This window comes from Psammomys obesus, unplaced genomic scaffold (genome assembly GCF_907164565.1).
Source record: "Psammomys obesus unplaced genomic scaffold, mPsaObe1.curated_primary_1811, whole genome shotgun sequence".
Classification (NCBI taxonomy): Eukaryota; Metazoa; Chordata; class Mammalia; order Rodentia; family Muridae; genus Psammomys; species Psammomys obesus.
The window spans coordinates 5,850,939-5,867,204 of NW_026585626.1; the positions used below are offsets into that span (position 1 = coordinate 5,850,939).

The window sequence follows — 16,266 nt, forward strand, 5'->3', positions numbered from 1 at the left end:
CCATTCACGGCTCCAGAGTCCCCACAGCAGAGTGGTCAGGAGCCTCAGCCCAGGCTCCACGGGAGCCCCGTAGGCAAGTGGTGGCTGAGGAGCAGGGGAAGGAGCTCCCTGTCCAACATGGGTGCCTGGGAACAAGCCACTGAACCAGCTGCACCGAATCCAACACTGACGAACTCGGCTCTCTCCAATGTTAACAGTTAAAAATATATTATTTCAGGGCTCAATTCAGGTTGACAGCTTTGCTGAACGGCTAAGCTCTCTCATTGGCCCATAATATTAACCATTTATATTATTAAAATGCTGGATTATAGGGCTGGAAGAGATGGCTCAGCAGTTAAAATCACCTGTTGTGGAAGTTTTGGTTTCTTTTAAAACTGTTATGTAAACATGTTTAATATGTTTTTGTTTTAATCCCATGTGCAGGATATGGAGCTGCTTTCAGTTAGTCCACAGCTGATAAATGCCTTGTTTGGCTCAGAGAGGGGTATGGTCTTCACCTCACGGGGGTGGGGTGGGGGTGGGGGTGGAGGGGCTGGCAAAGGGGTGTGGTTTTTGGTAGCTGGAGTTAGTGGAAATCTGCAGACTCTGGGAGAGTATAAACATAAGAGGCCAGAGAGAAAGATATATAGAGAGAGGGATAGAGAGTTTCAAGGAGACAAACAGAGGGGAAAGAAGACTGCTTGCTAGTTCCACTGCTGTTGCTGGACTGCTAGATGTTCTGGCGACGGAGATTGGTATTTTTCCGAGAAAGCCTGAGAACCCTAACTGGACCCTTAGCTGGAACTAAGTCTAAAGAGGTCTACGCCCCCTTTCCCTTCTAAGCTTCTTTCTCTCCAAACTAGGGTTGGGGGGGCAGGGGTGGTAGGGAGGTAGAGGCTTAAAAAAAAAAAAAAAAAACAGATAAAATAAAGTTTTTAAAAAAGTGCCTACCCTTAGTACTCTTATAGAGGCCCAGGGTTCAGCTCCCAGCACCCACCCAGGTTGGCACCCAACTGCCTTCAGCTCCAGCTCCAGAGAACTAACACCTCTGGCTTCCTCAGGCACCCACACTCATGTGTACATACCCCCACACACAAACACATACACGAACAAAATTTAAAATAATAAAAATAAATCTTTAAAAATTACTTGCTAAAAATTTGAATTTTCACAATCATAAATGCTACATACTCCTCAAAAATGATAGTTTTGCTCATTGTAACACTCCATGATTTCTGACTGAATGGGAGATCTTCACAGCAGTTATGAGGCAGGAGTCACTCTTGGTGTACGGATACAAATGGCAGGTGACCTACTTATTACCCTTGCAGTGTGTGCTGCCCCAAAGCTATGTCCCTGACTCCTTCCCTCCAGACGGAGCTCCTGAGAACCGAGTGCAGGAACAGCCGAGCAATTAGACCAATAACCTACTTCCCTAATGTGCATAAAAGAACGAGGAGAGGCTTCTTGTTAGCTTTGTACTAAGAGGTTGGGAGTCAGCAATGGAGTCCTCCCACTTGGGGTAGGGGAGAGGATTGATTATGACGCAAACAAAGCAGATCAACAGCATTACTAGAGGGAAGTGCTGGAGTGAAGTGTCCACAGGGCGATGCAGAGAACGGCCTGCCTATTCCTGTCACCAGCCTGTGAGTATGGAGACTGTGTCACAGGGAACCCAAGGCTTCGGGAGAACGGGGCCTCAGGAGGAGATGGGGAGTGACAGACTGGCTCTCGACTGATTATGTGGGTACCACTTTGCATTTCTATCAGTGGGTCTCCCACTCTTAGCGCAGGCTGCCTGGACTTGGCAACAGTGCTCGCTCAGCCTCCTGCTTGCTGGTTACTCAGCTGCGGCTTCCCTACGTGTAAGCGCGTTTTAACGATGCTGACCCCGCATCACTTCTTGTGGAGGATTATTTTCTAGATTCAGGAGGATGTAGGGCTGACCTGAGTCCTGCCACCAGGCGGTCCAGCTGTTTTATAAGTAGGAGGGGGACTCCATTTCTAATCCACCATATTGTCTTTCTTCAAAGTTCTTCCAAGTGTTAACTGTTTATTTACACACTTTTTATTTACACAGGCATTTTCACTGAGAATTATCAGCTTTCTCCTAAACTTTGGAAAGCACTTTATTCTTTAAATTTTTATCTTATTTTTAGATAAGGTCTTGCTATGCAGCCCTGGCTGGCCTGGAATTCACTCTGTAGAACAGGCTGATCTTGAACAAAGAGTGCTGTTCCCTCTCTCTGCCTTGAGAGTGCTGGGATCAAAGCTGTGTATACCCCACCATAGTTTTGGAAACATTTGAATGGCTACACAGTATTTCAACATGTCCATCCACTTCCTCTACTCTTGGATATTTGAAGTTTTAGCCTGATGGCACATACTTGTAATTTCAGCGTCAGAGAGGCTGAGGCAGGATAACCAGGGCAAGTCGGAGACCAGCCCTGGATAGAGTAAAAGACCAGCCCTGATACCTTGTCTCACACAAACCAAAAACCAAACCAAACAAACAAACACCCCCTAAAACATGGGGGGCTGGAGCGATAGCTCAGCCGTTAAGAGCACTTGCTGCTCTTCCAGAGGACTCAGGTTTTATTCCCAGCACCAACATAGCGGCTCACACCATCCGTAACCCCAGTTCCAGGGGATCCGGATATAGGATCCCCTATATGCTATATCAGGATATACCAGGAACAGATATAGTATAAAGACATAAATGTAGACAAAACACTCATACACATAAAAATTTTTTAAAAAAGCTAAAACAAAAGAGCTGGGGTTTGGGGTTCAGGAAGAACCCAGGTCTGTGTCTGTGCGGTGTCCACTGTGGCCCCCAGTAAAGGCTCGTCTGAGCAATGGGACTTAGACAGAACTAGTAAGGATGGTGGGCAGGGACCCTAATGGGACACAAGCAGAAACAAACAAACACAACTGTACCTTAAAGGTGCAGCCTAGCTACAGCCCAGGATGACCTCAAGTTCACTACGTAGCCAAGGCTAGTTTTGAACTCCCAACTGATCCTTCTGCCTGCATTCTCCAGGTGCTGGATCACAGGTTTGTCCCACCACAGCCAGCAGGAGGTGCAGTGGGGAGAGCTGGCAGATAGGCAGAGTTAGCAGCCCCAGGGATGGGACCAATCACAGCCCTGGAAAGGTATGCAGGCAGATCTCTTGAGTTCGAGGCCAGCCTAGTGAGTTCCAGGACAGCCAGAGCTACACAGAGAAACCCTATCTCAGAAAACAAAACAAAACAAAACACCCAGCCCAGGCACTCGGTAAAAATAACTCATACTTTCCAAAACGTAAGGACAAAGAGTGACGGAGGAGGACAGGCATGTTGGCAGAAACTCGAGAGGCAGAAACAGGAGGAATGCCCAAATCCAAGGCCAGTCTGAGCCACACACGTGGGCTACTGTGTCAGTAGGAAAGCTCAGCTGCAGGCCAGAGCTGATTCAGTACAGCTTTCACTGCTCTGCAGAGGACCAGCGTTTGGTTCCCAGCACCTGCATGGTGGCTCATGACCGTATGTAACTCCAATTCCGGTGATCAATGACTTCTTCTGGCCCATATGGGCACCATACATCCACCACATAATGCATGGACATACAGGCAGGCAAAACACCCATAAACAAAATACATGAAATCAAAGAGGACGGGCAGGTAAAGGAGTTTGCTACCACCCCTGAAGATGACCTGAACTGAATCCCCAGAACTCATATGGTAGGAGAGAACTGACTCCTGACCTACACACAGACACACACACACACACACACACACACACACACACACACACACTGCACAAGAGCTGGTGCAATGGCTCAGCCAGTTATTACCCTCTCTGCTGAGCCTGGGGCCCAGGTGCTGGGAGGAGACACTCCCACTAGCTCTCCCTGGACCCCCACAGACTGTTCACAGCATGTGTGCATACCACTCCCCAAAATAAATAAGTGTGGTAAGAAACCAGGTAGAAACAACAGTAAAGACATGAGAATCTGTTGCAGGTTTTAAAGCATGGTGGTGAAAGGAGAAAGGGCCTTGGATTACACACACCAAAATGAAATTATTTTGTCTTCCTTTACTGTCAGGGGTGTTGCTGGAAGCAAGGCTGACTCTGAGCAAAGCCTGCATGATCAGGCTCCTTTTCTAGGGGACCTGTAGCTTCTTTCCTCACGGGCCAGAGGTGTTGGATCCCCTGGAGCAGTTACAAGTGCTTGTAACCCATCCGCTGTGAGTGCTGGGCACAGAACTTGGGACCTCTGCAAGAGAGGCAAGTGCTCTTGACTGCTGGGCCATCTCTCCAGGCCCAGTCATAAAAACCTGTTTCCTAAGACTCTTCCCATGTCAGAGGCAGACAATGCCTAACAAATTGGCATCTGTGCATCTAACAGACTAATCTGGGACACACTGAGGTACCAGAGCCTAAATTCTTCCCCAGCCTCCTGAGTGTGTAGAAGGCTGTGGACATGGGGGAGGTGGACACGTGGCTGGGAGCAGGAGACAGAGTAAGTCCTCTCAGATGGGAGAAAAACTAGCTGCAGTGAGTGCCTGAGGCCTACTGTCATTGTGCTGTGTTGCTCTGTTGGAACTCAGGGCCTTGTACACACTATGCAAAGCACTGTTTCACTGAGCTACGCATCTGAGCCCTGCGGAGCATGCTCAGAATGAGCAGGAGTGAAGGGCAGAACTGAGGACCACCAGCTTTTTGGCAACAATCTGTGAGGTTTTCCCAAAGGGGAAGGCTCAGAGACTGGTCAGAGGGGAGTGCTCTTGATACCTCTCTCTGCCTCCCTCTGGGCTAAGCCAGCAACCACTGCTGAGTGGCATGGAGTCTTGAGCCTTTCAGGCAGCTCAAGGCAACTGCCACATTCCACCCATCTAATATGTTCACACAGTGATGTCTCGGTTGTCAGCTGACAGCCTTTTGGGAAGAGTCTAGATCCTGATGGTTCTGGCCCACCCAATGGATCGATCCCTCGATGGATCCACAATCTGATGGCATCGTTGGGAGATGAGGCCTAGTGAAAGTCAGTCTCAGGACAACTCTGGAAATGCACAGCTTCCTCCCAGTAACTCCTTGGTAGGGCGAGACCATTGTCTCGTTTTGCTCACGAAAACTAAGTCTGCAGGGATGATTTTCCTGGCTGCATGGCTTTTACCTCATAAAGCCTAGACACAAATTCAAGAGTTAAAAAAAATTTGCATTCATTTCTATGTGTTTGTGTGTGTGTGCACAAGTGCGTACTTGTGATAGTTAGCTTTTTGTCGACTCAACACAAGCTGGAGCCACCTAGGAAGAGGGATTGTTCAGGAATTGCCTCCACCAAATTGGCCTGTGGGCAGATCTGGGGGCATTGTTTTGATTGATGATTGACATGGGAGGGCTCAGCCCACTGTGGGTGGTGCCATCCCTGGGCAGGTGGTTCTGGGTATACAAGAAACTAGTAGAGAAGCGGGCCTAGTGGCACACACCTTTAGTCTCAGCACCTGGGAGGCAGAGGCAAGTGGATTTCGGTAAGTCAGCCTGGTCCATTGAGCAAGTTCCAGGACAGCCAGGGCTACACAGTAAAACCCTATCTCAAAGCTACCCCCACAAAGCACACACGCACGCACTCACACACACACAAAGAAAAGAAAAAGAAAGGCACTAGCTGAGCCAGCCATGGTGAGCAGGCCAGTAAGCAGCACTCCCCATGCCGACACACCGATGCCTGTCTCCAGGCTTCTACTCTGAATTCCCACACTGACTTCCCTCAACGACGGACTGTGACACAGCAACGCCATGTCCTGTGACCTCTTCCTCCCCAAGCTGCCTTTGGTCCTGGCGTGTCATCTCAACGACAAGATGGTAAGATAGTAAAGTACCCTCCATTGCATGTGTGTCCATGTCAGAGGGCAACTTTGGGAGGTGGCTCTCCCCTTCCACCATGTGGGTCCCACGGGGCAAACTCAGGCCACCAGTAAATGCCTTTACCTGCTGAGTCATCACAGCAGCCCAAATCCAATTTGATTCCAGACTCTTCACTCTAAACACTAACCTTCATTCTACGATGCCCACTGGCTAAGAGACTGCCGTTAAGAGGAAGGAAGAATGATGAGCCACGAATCGGAAAGCTAAGGTTAGTAAGTAAACCTCACCTAAGCAAGCACAGCGGAAATCCCATTTCCCCACGGCACCCTCTGCCCACACTGACCTGACTGAAGAACTGCTGCTGAGCTCCCGCCGTGCTGCTCAAAGTGCTGGGAGATTTGGAAGACGACACCGGAAGACGGTGGGACGCGCTGACAGGGACTGGAGTCCTGTTTGGTTGTGCCAGCTGGTCTCCCGTAAAGTTGGCTCCCGATGTCCCAGACTGCACTGTAGACCCAAGACTGGGATGGGCAGTGCTGGCCGAGCTGACAGCAGGGAAGCGAGCAGGTCCTGACATGCTGGTCACTGAGGGCATGGTGCTGAAGCCTGGCCGTCCCTGGGAAACACCGCTCTGCCCGGGTGACAGGTGTAACACGGTTGGGGAGGCCTGTTGCAAGGGCATCTGTCCTCCAACGATCTGAGGAGAGGCGTGGTTGACTATCACCGGGCTTCCAGAGGTGGCGAAAGTCTGCCCAGACACCAACTGGACGGCAGTATTCTGGTTGTTAAGCATCTGTCCAGAATACGGTGGGTTGGTCCTGAGCATGTTAGAAGAATTCCTATTCAACATGACATGCTCTGAGGCCACTTGGCCAGAGATGAGCTGAGAGGGCTGAGTCTGAAGAAGTTGCCCATTTATGGTCTGGACGTGGTGTACCGAGTTGGAGCTGACGGAAAGGCTTGTAGGTATAAGAAACTGACTTTGGGGGGTGTGAGGCTGGCCCATGGGGGAGTGAATGACAATACTGCCCCCTGTGCTGCTCACTGCCTGGGAGGTGACAGGCTTTCTCGTGTTCTGTTGGTTGACAATGTTCACAGACATGTGTGGAGCCACCACGGAGCCCTGGGGCGAGCTTGCGGAAGCAAAGGAGATACCTTGCTGCACGTGGTGCTGCTGGATTCCCAGGCTGTTCACGTTGTACGCACTCTGCTGACCCATCTGGATCGGCTTTGGCTGGATATTAACTGGGACTTTATTTGAATTTGGTGCGAGACCCCTCTGGATGATGATGTTATGCACAGGTAAAGATGCCTGGAAATTTGTGCTGTTAAACGGAACGGTGACAGGCTGTGCTACCGGGCTGGACGCGGAGTTCCCAAACAAAGAGTTGCCATTAGGAGTCTGTCTGTGAACCAGAAGGCCTCCACTCACATTGGATGGGGCTTGCTGCCCGCTGCCTTTTAATATGATTTGAGAGCCATCTAGGTTATTAATAGTCATCATGGAAGGCTGATTACCGAATGACCCGATTAACTGTATCTGACCAGAGCCACTAATCTGGCTGCTGTTAGGCAAATGCTGGCTGGGAACACTGATGCCCACGTGTTGCATGAAGCCATGTTGCACACCCACTGTATTGCTTGCGAACGATGCCCCCACCGGCACGTGAGTCACCCCGAGAGGCTGCAGTGTCTGACCTGAGTAATTAGAAACATTAGAAGCCTGAGTAAAGGAAGCTGATGAAGAAGGATGAAGCTGGGCTTGTGCAAACTGCTGGCCTGCGCCTATACTGGCGTCCAGATACGCCTCTTCTGCCAACGTCTGTTCAGTGATGTTAGCCTCCTGCAAGGATTTCTGGAGGATGTCAAAGGGTTGGTCCTCGCTGAGATCAGGGAGAGGAGAAGACTCAAGTTCATCTTCAAGAAACTGAAGGCTACTTGAAAGCGGCAGTCCATCACTGGGCCCTTCTCCGAGCTGGTTACTTACGCCTTTGAGGGACGACTTAGGGTCGGCATTCTAAAAAGCAGAAGCGGCGCGTTACAAGGCATACTGAACCTTCAGAAGAGAAGCTTTAAAATGCCACTCTTGAATGAAGAGAAATAAAGTTTAAGGTTTTAAACAAGGCCCTACTCAGGCTGGCCTCAAAGCTGCAGCCCTCTAAGACATAACTCTATCCGAACTGCAACCTCCTTTTCTCCTACTTTATTTCTTTAGTAGTGATGGATGGTCTATGCAGCCATTGCTTTGACAGATTATTTTATAGGGACATATAAAGCAGGATGGGGTGTGGTGGCTCACGTGTGATATCTCAGCTCTGAAGCTCAGTCAGAAAGGCCAGAAATGTGAGGTTAGCCTAGGCTAACAGCAAGGGTGAGGCCAATATGAGCTACAGTGTCAGACTCTCCCTCACACATAAACAGAAGCTGGGCACAGGGCACAGGCCTAGCACTCTGAAGGCAGGTGGAGCTCTGTGCTTTACATAGTTCCACGGCAGCCAGGGCTACAAAGTAAGACTTGCCTTAAAAACAGAGCAAAGGACAGATTTAGACAGGCACAGATACCATGACATAAGCAAGGACATCTGGAGATCAGCTTAATGTTTCTGAGCTACTGGGTCATACTTTTTCTTTCTTTCCTGTTTTGGGCCTTTTTGAGACAGAGTTTCTCTGTATAGCCCTGGCTATGCTGGAACTTGGCTCTGCAGAACAGGCAGGCCTTGAACTCTGAAAACCTGAGTGTTGAATTAAAAGCGTCCATTACCACAGCTGGCTAGCTTTCCTTTTTTGAGGGGTGGGGCAGAGTAGGGGGGTGCTATAGATTGAGCCTAGGACCCCCAGAGAAACCTTTGTTTTTGAGATTGTTTCCAAGGTTTTATATCCAGACCACTGTACCCCAGGAAGTCAAAATGGGTTTGAGGAGCTCTGGGTGTCGCTCTGCTAGACATCCAAAAAGGCACCACTTCAGAAGATGAGACCAAACCAAAGTAAGTTCCAACATAAAATGAATCTTCTTTTGACTTCCCATAAATATTTACTTATTAACACTAAAGGATTTAGCAAAAATATCTCAAATTAAGTGCAAATGAACAAAAAACAAGCCTAGTTAATCACAAGTGAAAGCCAGCCTTTCCCAGACATGTGCGTGTGTGTTAGTTCTGTCCTTTAGGAATCCCTGCTGAACAGCAATCTATATAAAGACTCCAGTGCAGACCAAGGAAGAGAAGCTGAAGACAGTGATAGGATACAGACTCCTGCCATGGGCCAGTCATCTACAGGAACGAGTAAGGCCAGCAGTGGTGGCGTACACCTCTAATCCCAGCACTTAGGGAGGCAGAGGCAGAGGCAGATTTCTGTTAGTTTGAGGACAGACTGGTCTACAAAGAGAGTCCAGGACAGCCAGGTCTCTGTGTAACAGAGAAATCCTGTTTTGATAAACAAACAAACAAAAACCCAAGACCAAAAAACAATAACAAAATGCCATAAAAAAACAGCAACTTAAAATAAGATAATAATACGGATTTATTTAATACTACTGAAATGTTTCCACAAGAGTGCTATGTTGGTAATATGTTTATTTATTTTAATTTGCTGTTCTGGGGAAGAAACCAAAGTCACCGTGTATGCAAGACAAACACTATCATCAAGTACCCTTTAGCCTTAGAGGACAATCCTGCTGTGTGTACTGTACGATAATCAAAAAGAAAGAAAGAGAAAATTAAAAATAGGCTGATCAGGAATAAGGGTGGTGGTACACACACCTGTAATCCCACACTCAGGAGGCAGAGGCAGGTAGATCTTCTGAGTTCAAGGCCAGCCTGGTCTATAGAGTGAGTTCCAAGACAACCAGGAGGCAGAGGCAGATGGACCTCTGAGTTCAAGACCAGCCTTGCCTACAGAGTTCCGGGACAAACAGAGCTGCTCAGAGAAACCCTGTCTTGACAAAACTAAAACCCAAAAAGAAAGGAAGAAAAAAACAAAAAACAAAAAAACAACAAAATGGAAGCTTCCTTCCATTTTGGAAGGAAGAAAGAAAAAACGAAGGACTGGAGATATAGCTCAATTTGTAGATAAAGTAAGTGGCTGGCATGCACGAGGTCCTGGGGCAGATCCCTATTCTCACCAAGAAAAGTCAAAAGGCTACTGAGTCACAAGTTTCCCAAGGCCCTTAGCACTGAGGCTTTGAAGCCACCAAAACAGGTCAAGGTGTCCTGTGTGATGTGATCAGATAATACACCGTGCTACCTTAAAGACTTGAGCATGCGCAGACTCTCTGCACGCCACTGAGTTTGCGAGTGAGTTGATGATGATAGCAAGTCGGTGTTTGCTGCGGTTTCCACAGACCACTGTGAGTTTGTTGCTATGTTTTCCTATTGAGACAGCTGAACATTAATTGAGATTTATGGATACACCTAAAAGCAACCTAACTCCTACGTAGAGTAGAAGGACAAAGATTTGGGCAGCCCTGTAGCAGGCCATCATGTGCAGAAGAACGCAGTGGAGAAGATTTCAGAAATCTAAGTTTAACCAGCCATTATTCTTTGTGTGTGCATGTCGTGTGTAGCTTAATGTGCATGTGTGGGTCCAGGTGAGCATGGATGGAGGCCAGCAGATGTCAGGCGTCCTACTCTACCATCCTCTGCCTTATTCCCCTGAACCAGGGCCTCTTACTGACGCTGGGGCTGGGCTGGCAGCTAGGAAGCTGCTGCAGCCCTCCTGTCTCATACCCCCAGTGCTGGGGTTGAAGGCACTTTTCTGTCAGGCATAGCTTTTTATGTAGGTCCTGGGGATTTGAACTCAGGTCCTTATTCTGGCCCAGCCTCCACTCTCACCTACTGAGCCATTTCCCCAGCCCCTAAGTATAGTAATCTGAGAGGGTCTCCAAGCAAGGTTCTTCACTTCCCCATTCTGTCCAAGTTCTCCTAGAGCTTCATAATACAGGCTGTGGAGGCCCTGTCAGGACCCAGCTGTGTACCTCTTGGTGTGTAACAGCCTCTCTATGCCTTAGCCAACTTGTCTGCAGAAGAGAGCTGATGGTAAGAGCAGTGGAAGTACTGTGAGCAATGAATGCAGTTCCCACAGGCCTCTGCAACAAGCACACGGCATTCCGCGGCAAGTGCTAGTGATTACCTTAGTCTGGTTTAAGAGTCACATTAACTCTAAGTAACTATAATTAAAAACAGTCTCTTTAAAGCTAACATAACAAGATTCAAAACATTCCAGGAGGCCTTCCTCACGTCACAACTCTGGCGTCGTTTCAGGAGGGAGAAGGCCCAGGAAACTGGCAATGCAGGGCCAGAGAGCAGACTCTTGCCACCAAGTCTGAAGACTTGAGTTTGATTCCTGGGACCCACACGGTGGAAGGAGACAACCGACTCAGTGTTGTCGTCCATCTGACCTCTGCGTGCACACACAGGCACACACGTTGACACCTCCCTCACACTCAGACATACATGAAATCAACAAATGTTAAAAACAAAAAGAAAGGAAATTAGTGAGATAAATATCTTAAGGGCCTGACTTCTATGACTAAACATCTACATAATTAAAAGATTTTCCCTCTCCTGTAAACTGCAAGGCAAGGCAAGGATTCTGGTGTTTTGTTTTGTTTTGTTTTGTTTTGTTTTGTTTTCCCTTCTATGTAGCCTTGGCTGTCTTGGACTCGCTCTGTAGACCAGGCTGACCTCAAACATACAGAGATGGGCCTGTCTCTGCCTCCCTGAGTGCTGGGATTACATGCGTGCCTCACCGCCTCTTTAAGGCAATGATTCTCATCCACTACAAAGGCAATTACAGCCTCTGCTTGCAAGGTTTCTCTGAGGCAGAAGGGCTTGATATTCTCAATACTCACCGTGGAGTTGGCGAAAATTGAATTTGAATTGGCTGCAGGATATCCCGCCTTGGTCAGGTCATCGCTGCTCTGCAAAGGGGCGAATTCAATAGGGTGGTTACTGGCAGGGTGCGGAGAAACAAAAGCCATGTCTGTCTGAGATACCTGAGTGCCACTTACCGATTTATTACTAGGTCCGTGGAGAAAATAGTTCAATGCTTGTGGGTCTCTAGAAGAGAAAGGAGACAGGGAAAACAAATAAATACTGCAACTTATATTTAAATAACATTATTGACATTTTTAGTAAGGCAAAAAGAAAACATATTAGCTCGAGCAAAATCTTCCTATTTTAAACCATTTTCTTCATTTCTGCCTCCTGGAGCCACCCTCTGCTTCAGTCCTGGGGACTGAACTCAGGACTTTGTTCTTGATAGGTGAGCATGGTAACAGTAAGCAACACTCTGGCCTGGCACCTTGAGACTATCAAACCAGCAAACAAATAAAGGGGGAATGAGTTACTGAATTATGACCCTTATGTGAAACTATCTCTTTTGTCCCAATGCTGTAACCACAAATAATTACTATTTTATTTTAAAAGCCCAGCAGCTTTCAAGACACCTACTGAGCTATTTTGGTTCCTTAAACCTCACATAAATGGTTCACCCTGGGTTCCGAATGAGCATCTTACCCGATAAGATCAAGGAGACACGAGTCATCATCATCATCCATGACAACTGCAAGGAAAGGGGAGACAGTGAGTTTGAGTAAAGCAGACCCAGCGGCGTGGACACAGCGGAAAGTGTGACGCCCTGAGCTTCTCTGCCACCATCATGCTCATGCCTGTGAGCTTTCCTCTAGTCCCTTATCAAGTTTGTCATTTGAAAAAAGTTGTGGCTGGTGGGCACAGTGTTATCTGTCAGCTGCTCAGGGAGGACTGAGCAGAGAAGGGGACTTGAGTCTAACAGTTCAAGGCCAGTTTGGGCAACAGCAAGACCCCAGCTCATAAATAAATAAGCAAATAAGCAAGGAAAGCCAGGCATAGTTGTATAAGTCCCAGAAGTTGGAAGTAGAGAGAGGAGGATCAGGAGGTGAAGGCCACCCTTGCCTACATGACAAGTTTGAGGCTAGCCTGGGCTACATGAGATCCTATCTGAAGAACAAAGCCAATAAAAATACAGGTAATATAAAAAAAAAAACTGCAGTTACTTTAACAGGTTTTTGACTAAAATTGTTTTTACTATAAATCAGATTTCAACTTAAAGGTCAAAAGATTCTAGACAAATTTAAGACAGCTGGCAGCAACCTCCCATGTACAGGTTCCCTAGAGGACTGTAAAGGGCACAGGATAGCACCATCAAATGTAGAATGAACAAGGGGAGAGAAAAAATTTGCTTTAGAAAAGCTCTCCCAGACTCTGAAGTCTTTCTGCGTTTTAACTGGATGCTTCTACACATGGAGAGCAATCTAGATTTCTCAGCATATTTTGGTGCTCTCTAGGAAGACAGAAAGTGGGTTCTCCCCACATTTGGAGACAGAACAGGAGGCCCTGTGCTGAGGGCCATACAGGCACAGGCCGCACAGGCTCAGGCTTCACAGGCTCAGGCCGTGGGACCTGCGTGCTTCCCAGTACAGGAACACTGTCTGTGTTTAATCCTCAATAGTCTATAGCTGGACCAAGAATGTTTAGAGGAGAAACTCCAGCACAAGTTCGGCCCACTCCAGCCCAGAGCTCCCTCTCCCTGCCCGCGGCAGCTGCAAGCATGGCCAGCACAGCTCTGGCCCAGACAGTAACAACTGAGCAAATTCCAGGAGTGGTTCTCCCCCGAGAGCCAGTCAACTTACACTAGTGATCCGCCACCTGGCAACCCTGCTTCTCACCCATTTCAAGCCATGCGTGGAATAATTTACATCACAGAACGCCAGGGCCAAGAGTTCTGGAGCAGTTGGAAAGGGCAGTTGTGAACGGCAGTTGGACGAAGGAATGAAATCCTGAAGAGATGCCCAGAGGAGGGGCATGCCCAGCGACGGCAGACGAAAGGAAGAGCCTTGCGGAGAGGTTTTTCCCTGTTCAAACTCCCTTTTCCTCTTAGTTCCCCCAAACCAATCACAAGGCCTAACAGATGCAGAATCTCCCCCTGCACAGGGAAGGGCACTTTCTCTGTCTAGAAGAGCGTGGACCGGTAAGTACTCCTGATGTGGGGCCCTCCTGGCAGTAGCTGCATTTGCTGGGCTGCTGAGTGACCAGGCTGATTACAATCCACTGAGTAGAACCCAGGACGAGGAGAGCTGATGAGTGAGAAAGGAGGGAGAAGAGAGGAAGAAGTGTACCAGAAAACAACACTGATCGATGAGACTAGGAACAGTCAGCCATGAGAAACGGGCTCTCTAGGACCCAAGCTTGAGTTATTTGAGGTCATGCTGGCACGAATGTTCCTGCACACATGACTTCTGGAAACACAAGACTGGGAAGGAAACAAGAAAACTGCCATCAAAGGGATGTGCCGATCTGTCACACAAGACCGGCATAGTGGCACACATCTGCATTCTCAGCGCTTGAGAGGCAGAGGCAGGAGACCTGATGCAAGTTTAAGGGCAGCCTGGTCTACCTAATGTGTACCAGGACAGCCAGGGCTACATAAGAACCTGCCTCAGATAAACAAAGCAGAAAACACATCCTGATAGCTAACAGGCACTAGCCACATACATGTTATTATAAACCACACCTCCTAGACATCACAATGACGTGGAATAAATTGTCCAATTATGATGTATCTCTAGGTCTAAAAATTTCTTCGACATGGCTATTTAAATGGAGAAACCCTGTATCCTTATTATCCTTCTGAGGGTTTTTTGTTTTTGTTTTTTTTTCTTGACTGAGTCTCACTATGTCTCCCTGGCTGGTTTGGAACTCACTATGTAGACCAGGTTGGCCTTGAACTCCCCCTGGTCTTTGCCTGAGAGTGTTGGAATTAAAAGCCTTCACCATCATGCCTGGTCCTTTTAACCTTGATTTCTAAAGTTGACACTGGGGTTCAGCTGCCCAGCATGTGTGAAGCCTAGGTTTAATTCTTCTCATCACAGAAAGTACAAGGCTCTGATACAGGCTAGTTAAGAAAACTGTGAATGAGGGCTTGAGGAGATAGCTGGTAAAAAGTTTGACTCTTAGCATCCAGGTAACAAGCTGGGCATGGCAGAACACATTTGAAATCCCAGTGTCGGGGTGCAGAGGCAGGAGGAAGCCTGGTGCTCACTGATGGCCATCACAGCATAACTGATGAGCTCCAGGTCCCAGTGGGAGCCTGCCTCAGAAAAAACGAGGGCGACTCCCAAGGACTGACACCCGGAGCTGACCTCCAGCCTCTACACACATGTACATACAGACACCCTATACCACACACACCTAGAAAAACCTACCCCTCAAAAACCATGTTCATAACTCCCCCATTTAGCTCCCTCCCTGCCGACACCCGCAATAGCTCCACTATTTGGAGATTCTGTGAGGTAACTCAAACCTGAGAGGTGAACGCCGGCTCCTCACCCCCACCAGCTCTTCAAAGCACTGAGATTATTTGTTACCTCTAAGTTCAAGGTGACGAGCTACTCACTAAGTCCCAGCAGAACAATTACATACACACATTTGATGATGGGCTGGAACCCAGGGGCTCAACACGCTCAGTAAGTGTTCTACTCCAGCTAAACAGGTTTACACTGTTAGACGAATTCAGGTTCTCCAAGCGAACCAGTGAGACTTGTCAAACACTCGATTTGAAAGACAGCCCAAGCAGGCAGGCAACCTTCTCTAGCCTGTGAATAGAATGCTATGAGCCTTCATAGTCAGGGGACCCTGAGAATTCTACTTTTTAAAGGCCCAGGGCTGGGAGTGGTGGCACACGCTTGTTCAAGGCCAGCCTGAGCTACAGAGTGATCCTATCTCAAACAACAACCAAAGGGCTTGTGAGATGTCTCAGCGGGCTGAGGCCTGTGCCACACAAGCCTGGCAGCCTGAGTTTCACCCATGCAGCACACAGAAAGGTGAAGCAGAGAACCAAGTCCACACAGTTGTCCTTGGACAAGTGCATGCCCCGCAATAAGAACAAAACAACTTCCCTGATGAGCGCCTGCCTGCAAGTGTGTGTGTATACCACACGTGTGCCTGCCTGAGGAGCCGGAAGAGGGTGTTGGACCCTGTGGTGATGAGCTGCCAAGTAGGTGCTGGAAACTGAACCTGGGCCCTCTGAAAGGCCGGCAATGCACTTGAGCGCCGAGCCATCTCTCTGGCTCCCCAGTGTAGTTTTTATTAAACTAGCTAATGTATTTGTTTAGTGAGTGAGTATGTGTGTGTTGTGTGTGGGTGTCATGACCCACGTTTGGACAGTACTGAGCTGGTTCTTGCCTCCTGCCATGGTCAAAGGGGTCAGGGTTAGGTCATTAGGTTTGTAGGAAATGGCCTGCACCCTGCGCTGTCTGTGGAGCCCTCCCTGGTGGGCATACCATCTCTGGATTCCTCCTTGGTTTCTGTACTCTTTTTAAATTTTTGTTGTTGTTTGTATGGGGGAGGAGATCGACAAACAAACCTTGGAAGGCTACAAAACAAAATTTCAACTTCTTTC

General features: G+C 48.2%; 1 protein-coding gene across 4 annotated transcripts in view; it reads right to left on the reverse strand.

The window, feature by feature from the left end:
* Nucleotides 1-16,266, reverse strand: part of Bicral (BICRA like chromatin remodeling complex associated protein) — a 90,788-nt gene that overhangs the window by 24,421 nt on the left and 50,101 nt on the right. For all 4 annotated transcript variants that reach the window (XM_055613204.1, XM_055613211.1, XM_055613206.1 and 1 more), the window contains 4 exons: nucleotides 12,345-12,390; nucleotides 11,837-11,885; nucleotides 11,678-11,746; nucleotides 6,173-7,846 (listed from right to left, as the gene is read on the reverse strand). In XM_055613204.1, the coding sequence (XP_055469179.1) occupies nucleotides 6,173-7,846; nucleotides 11,678-11,746; nucleotides 11,837-11,885; nucleotides 12,345-12,385 (1,833 nt within the window). In that variant the 5' untranslated portion in view covers nucleotides 12,386-12,390. The remainder of the gene's footprint in view (nucleotides 1-6,172; nucleotides 7,847-11,677; nucleotides 11,747-11,836; nucleotides 11,886-12,344; nucleotides 12,391-16,266) is intronic.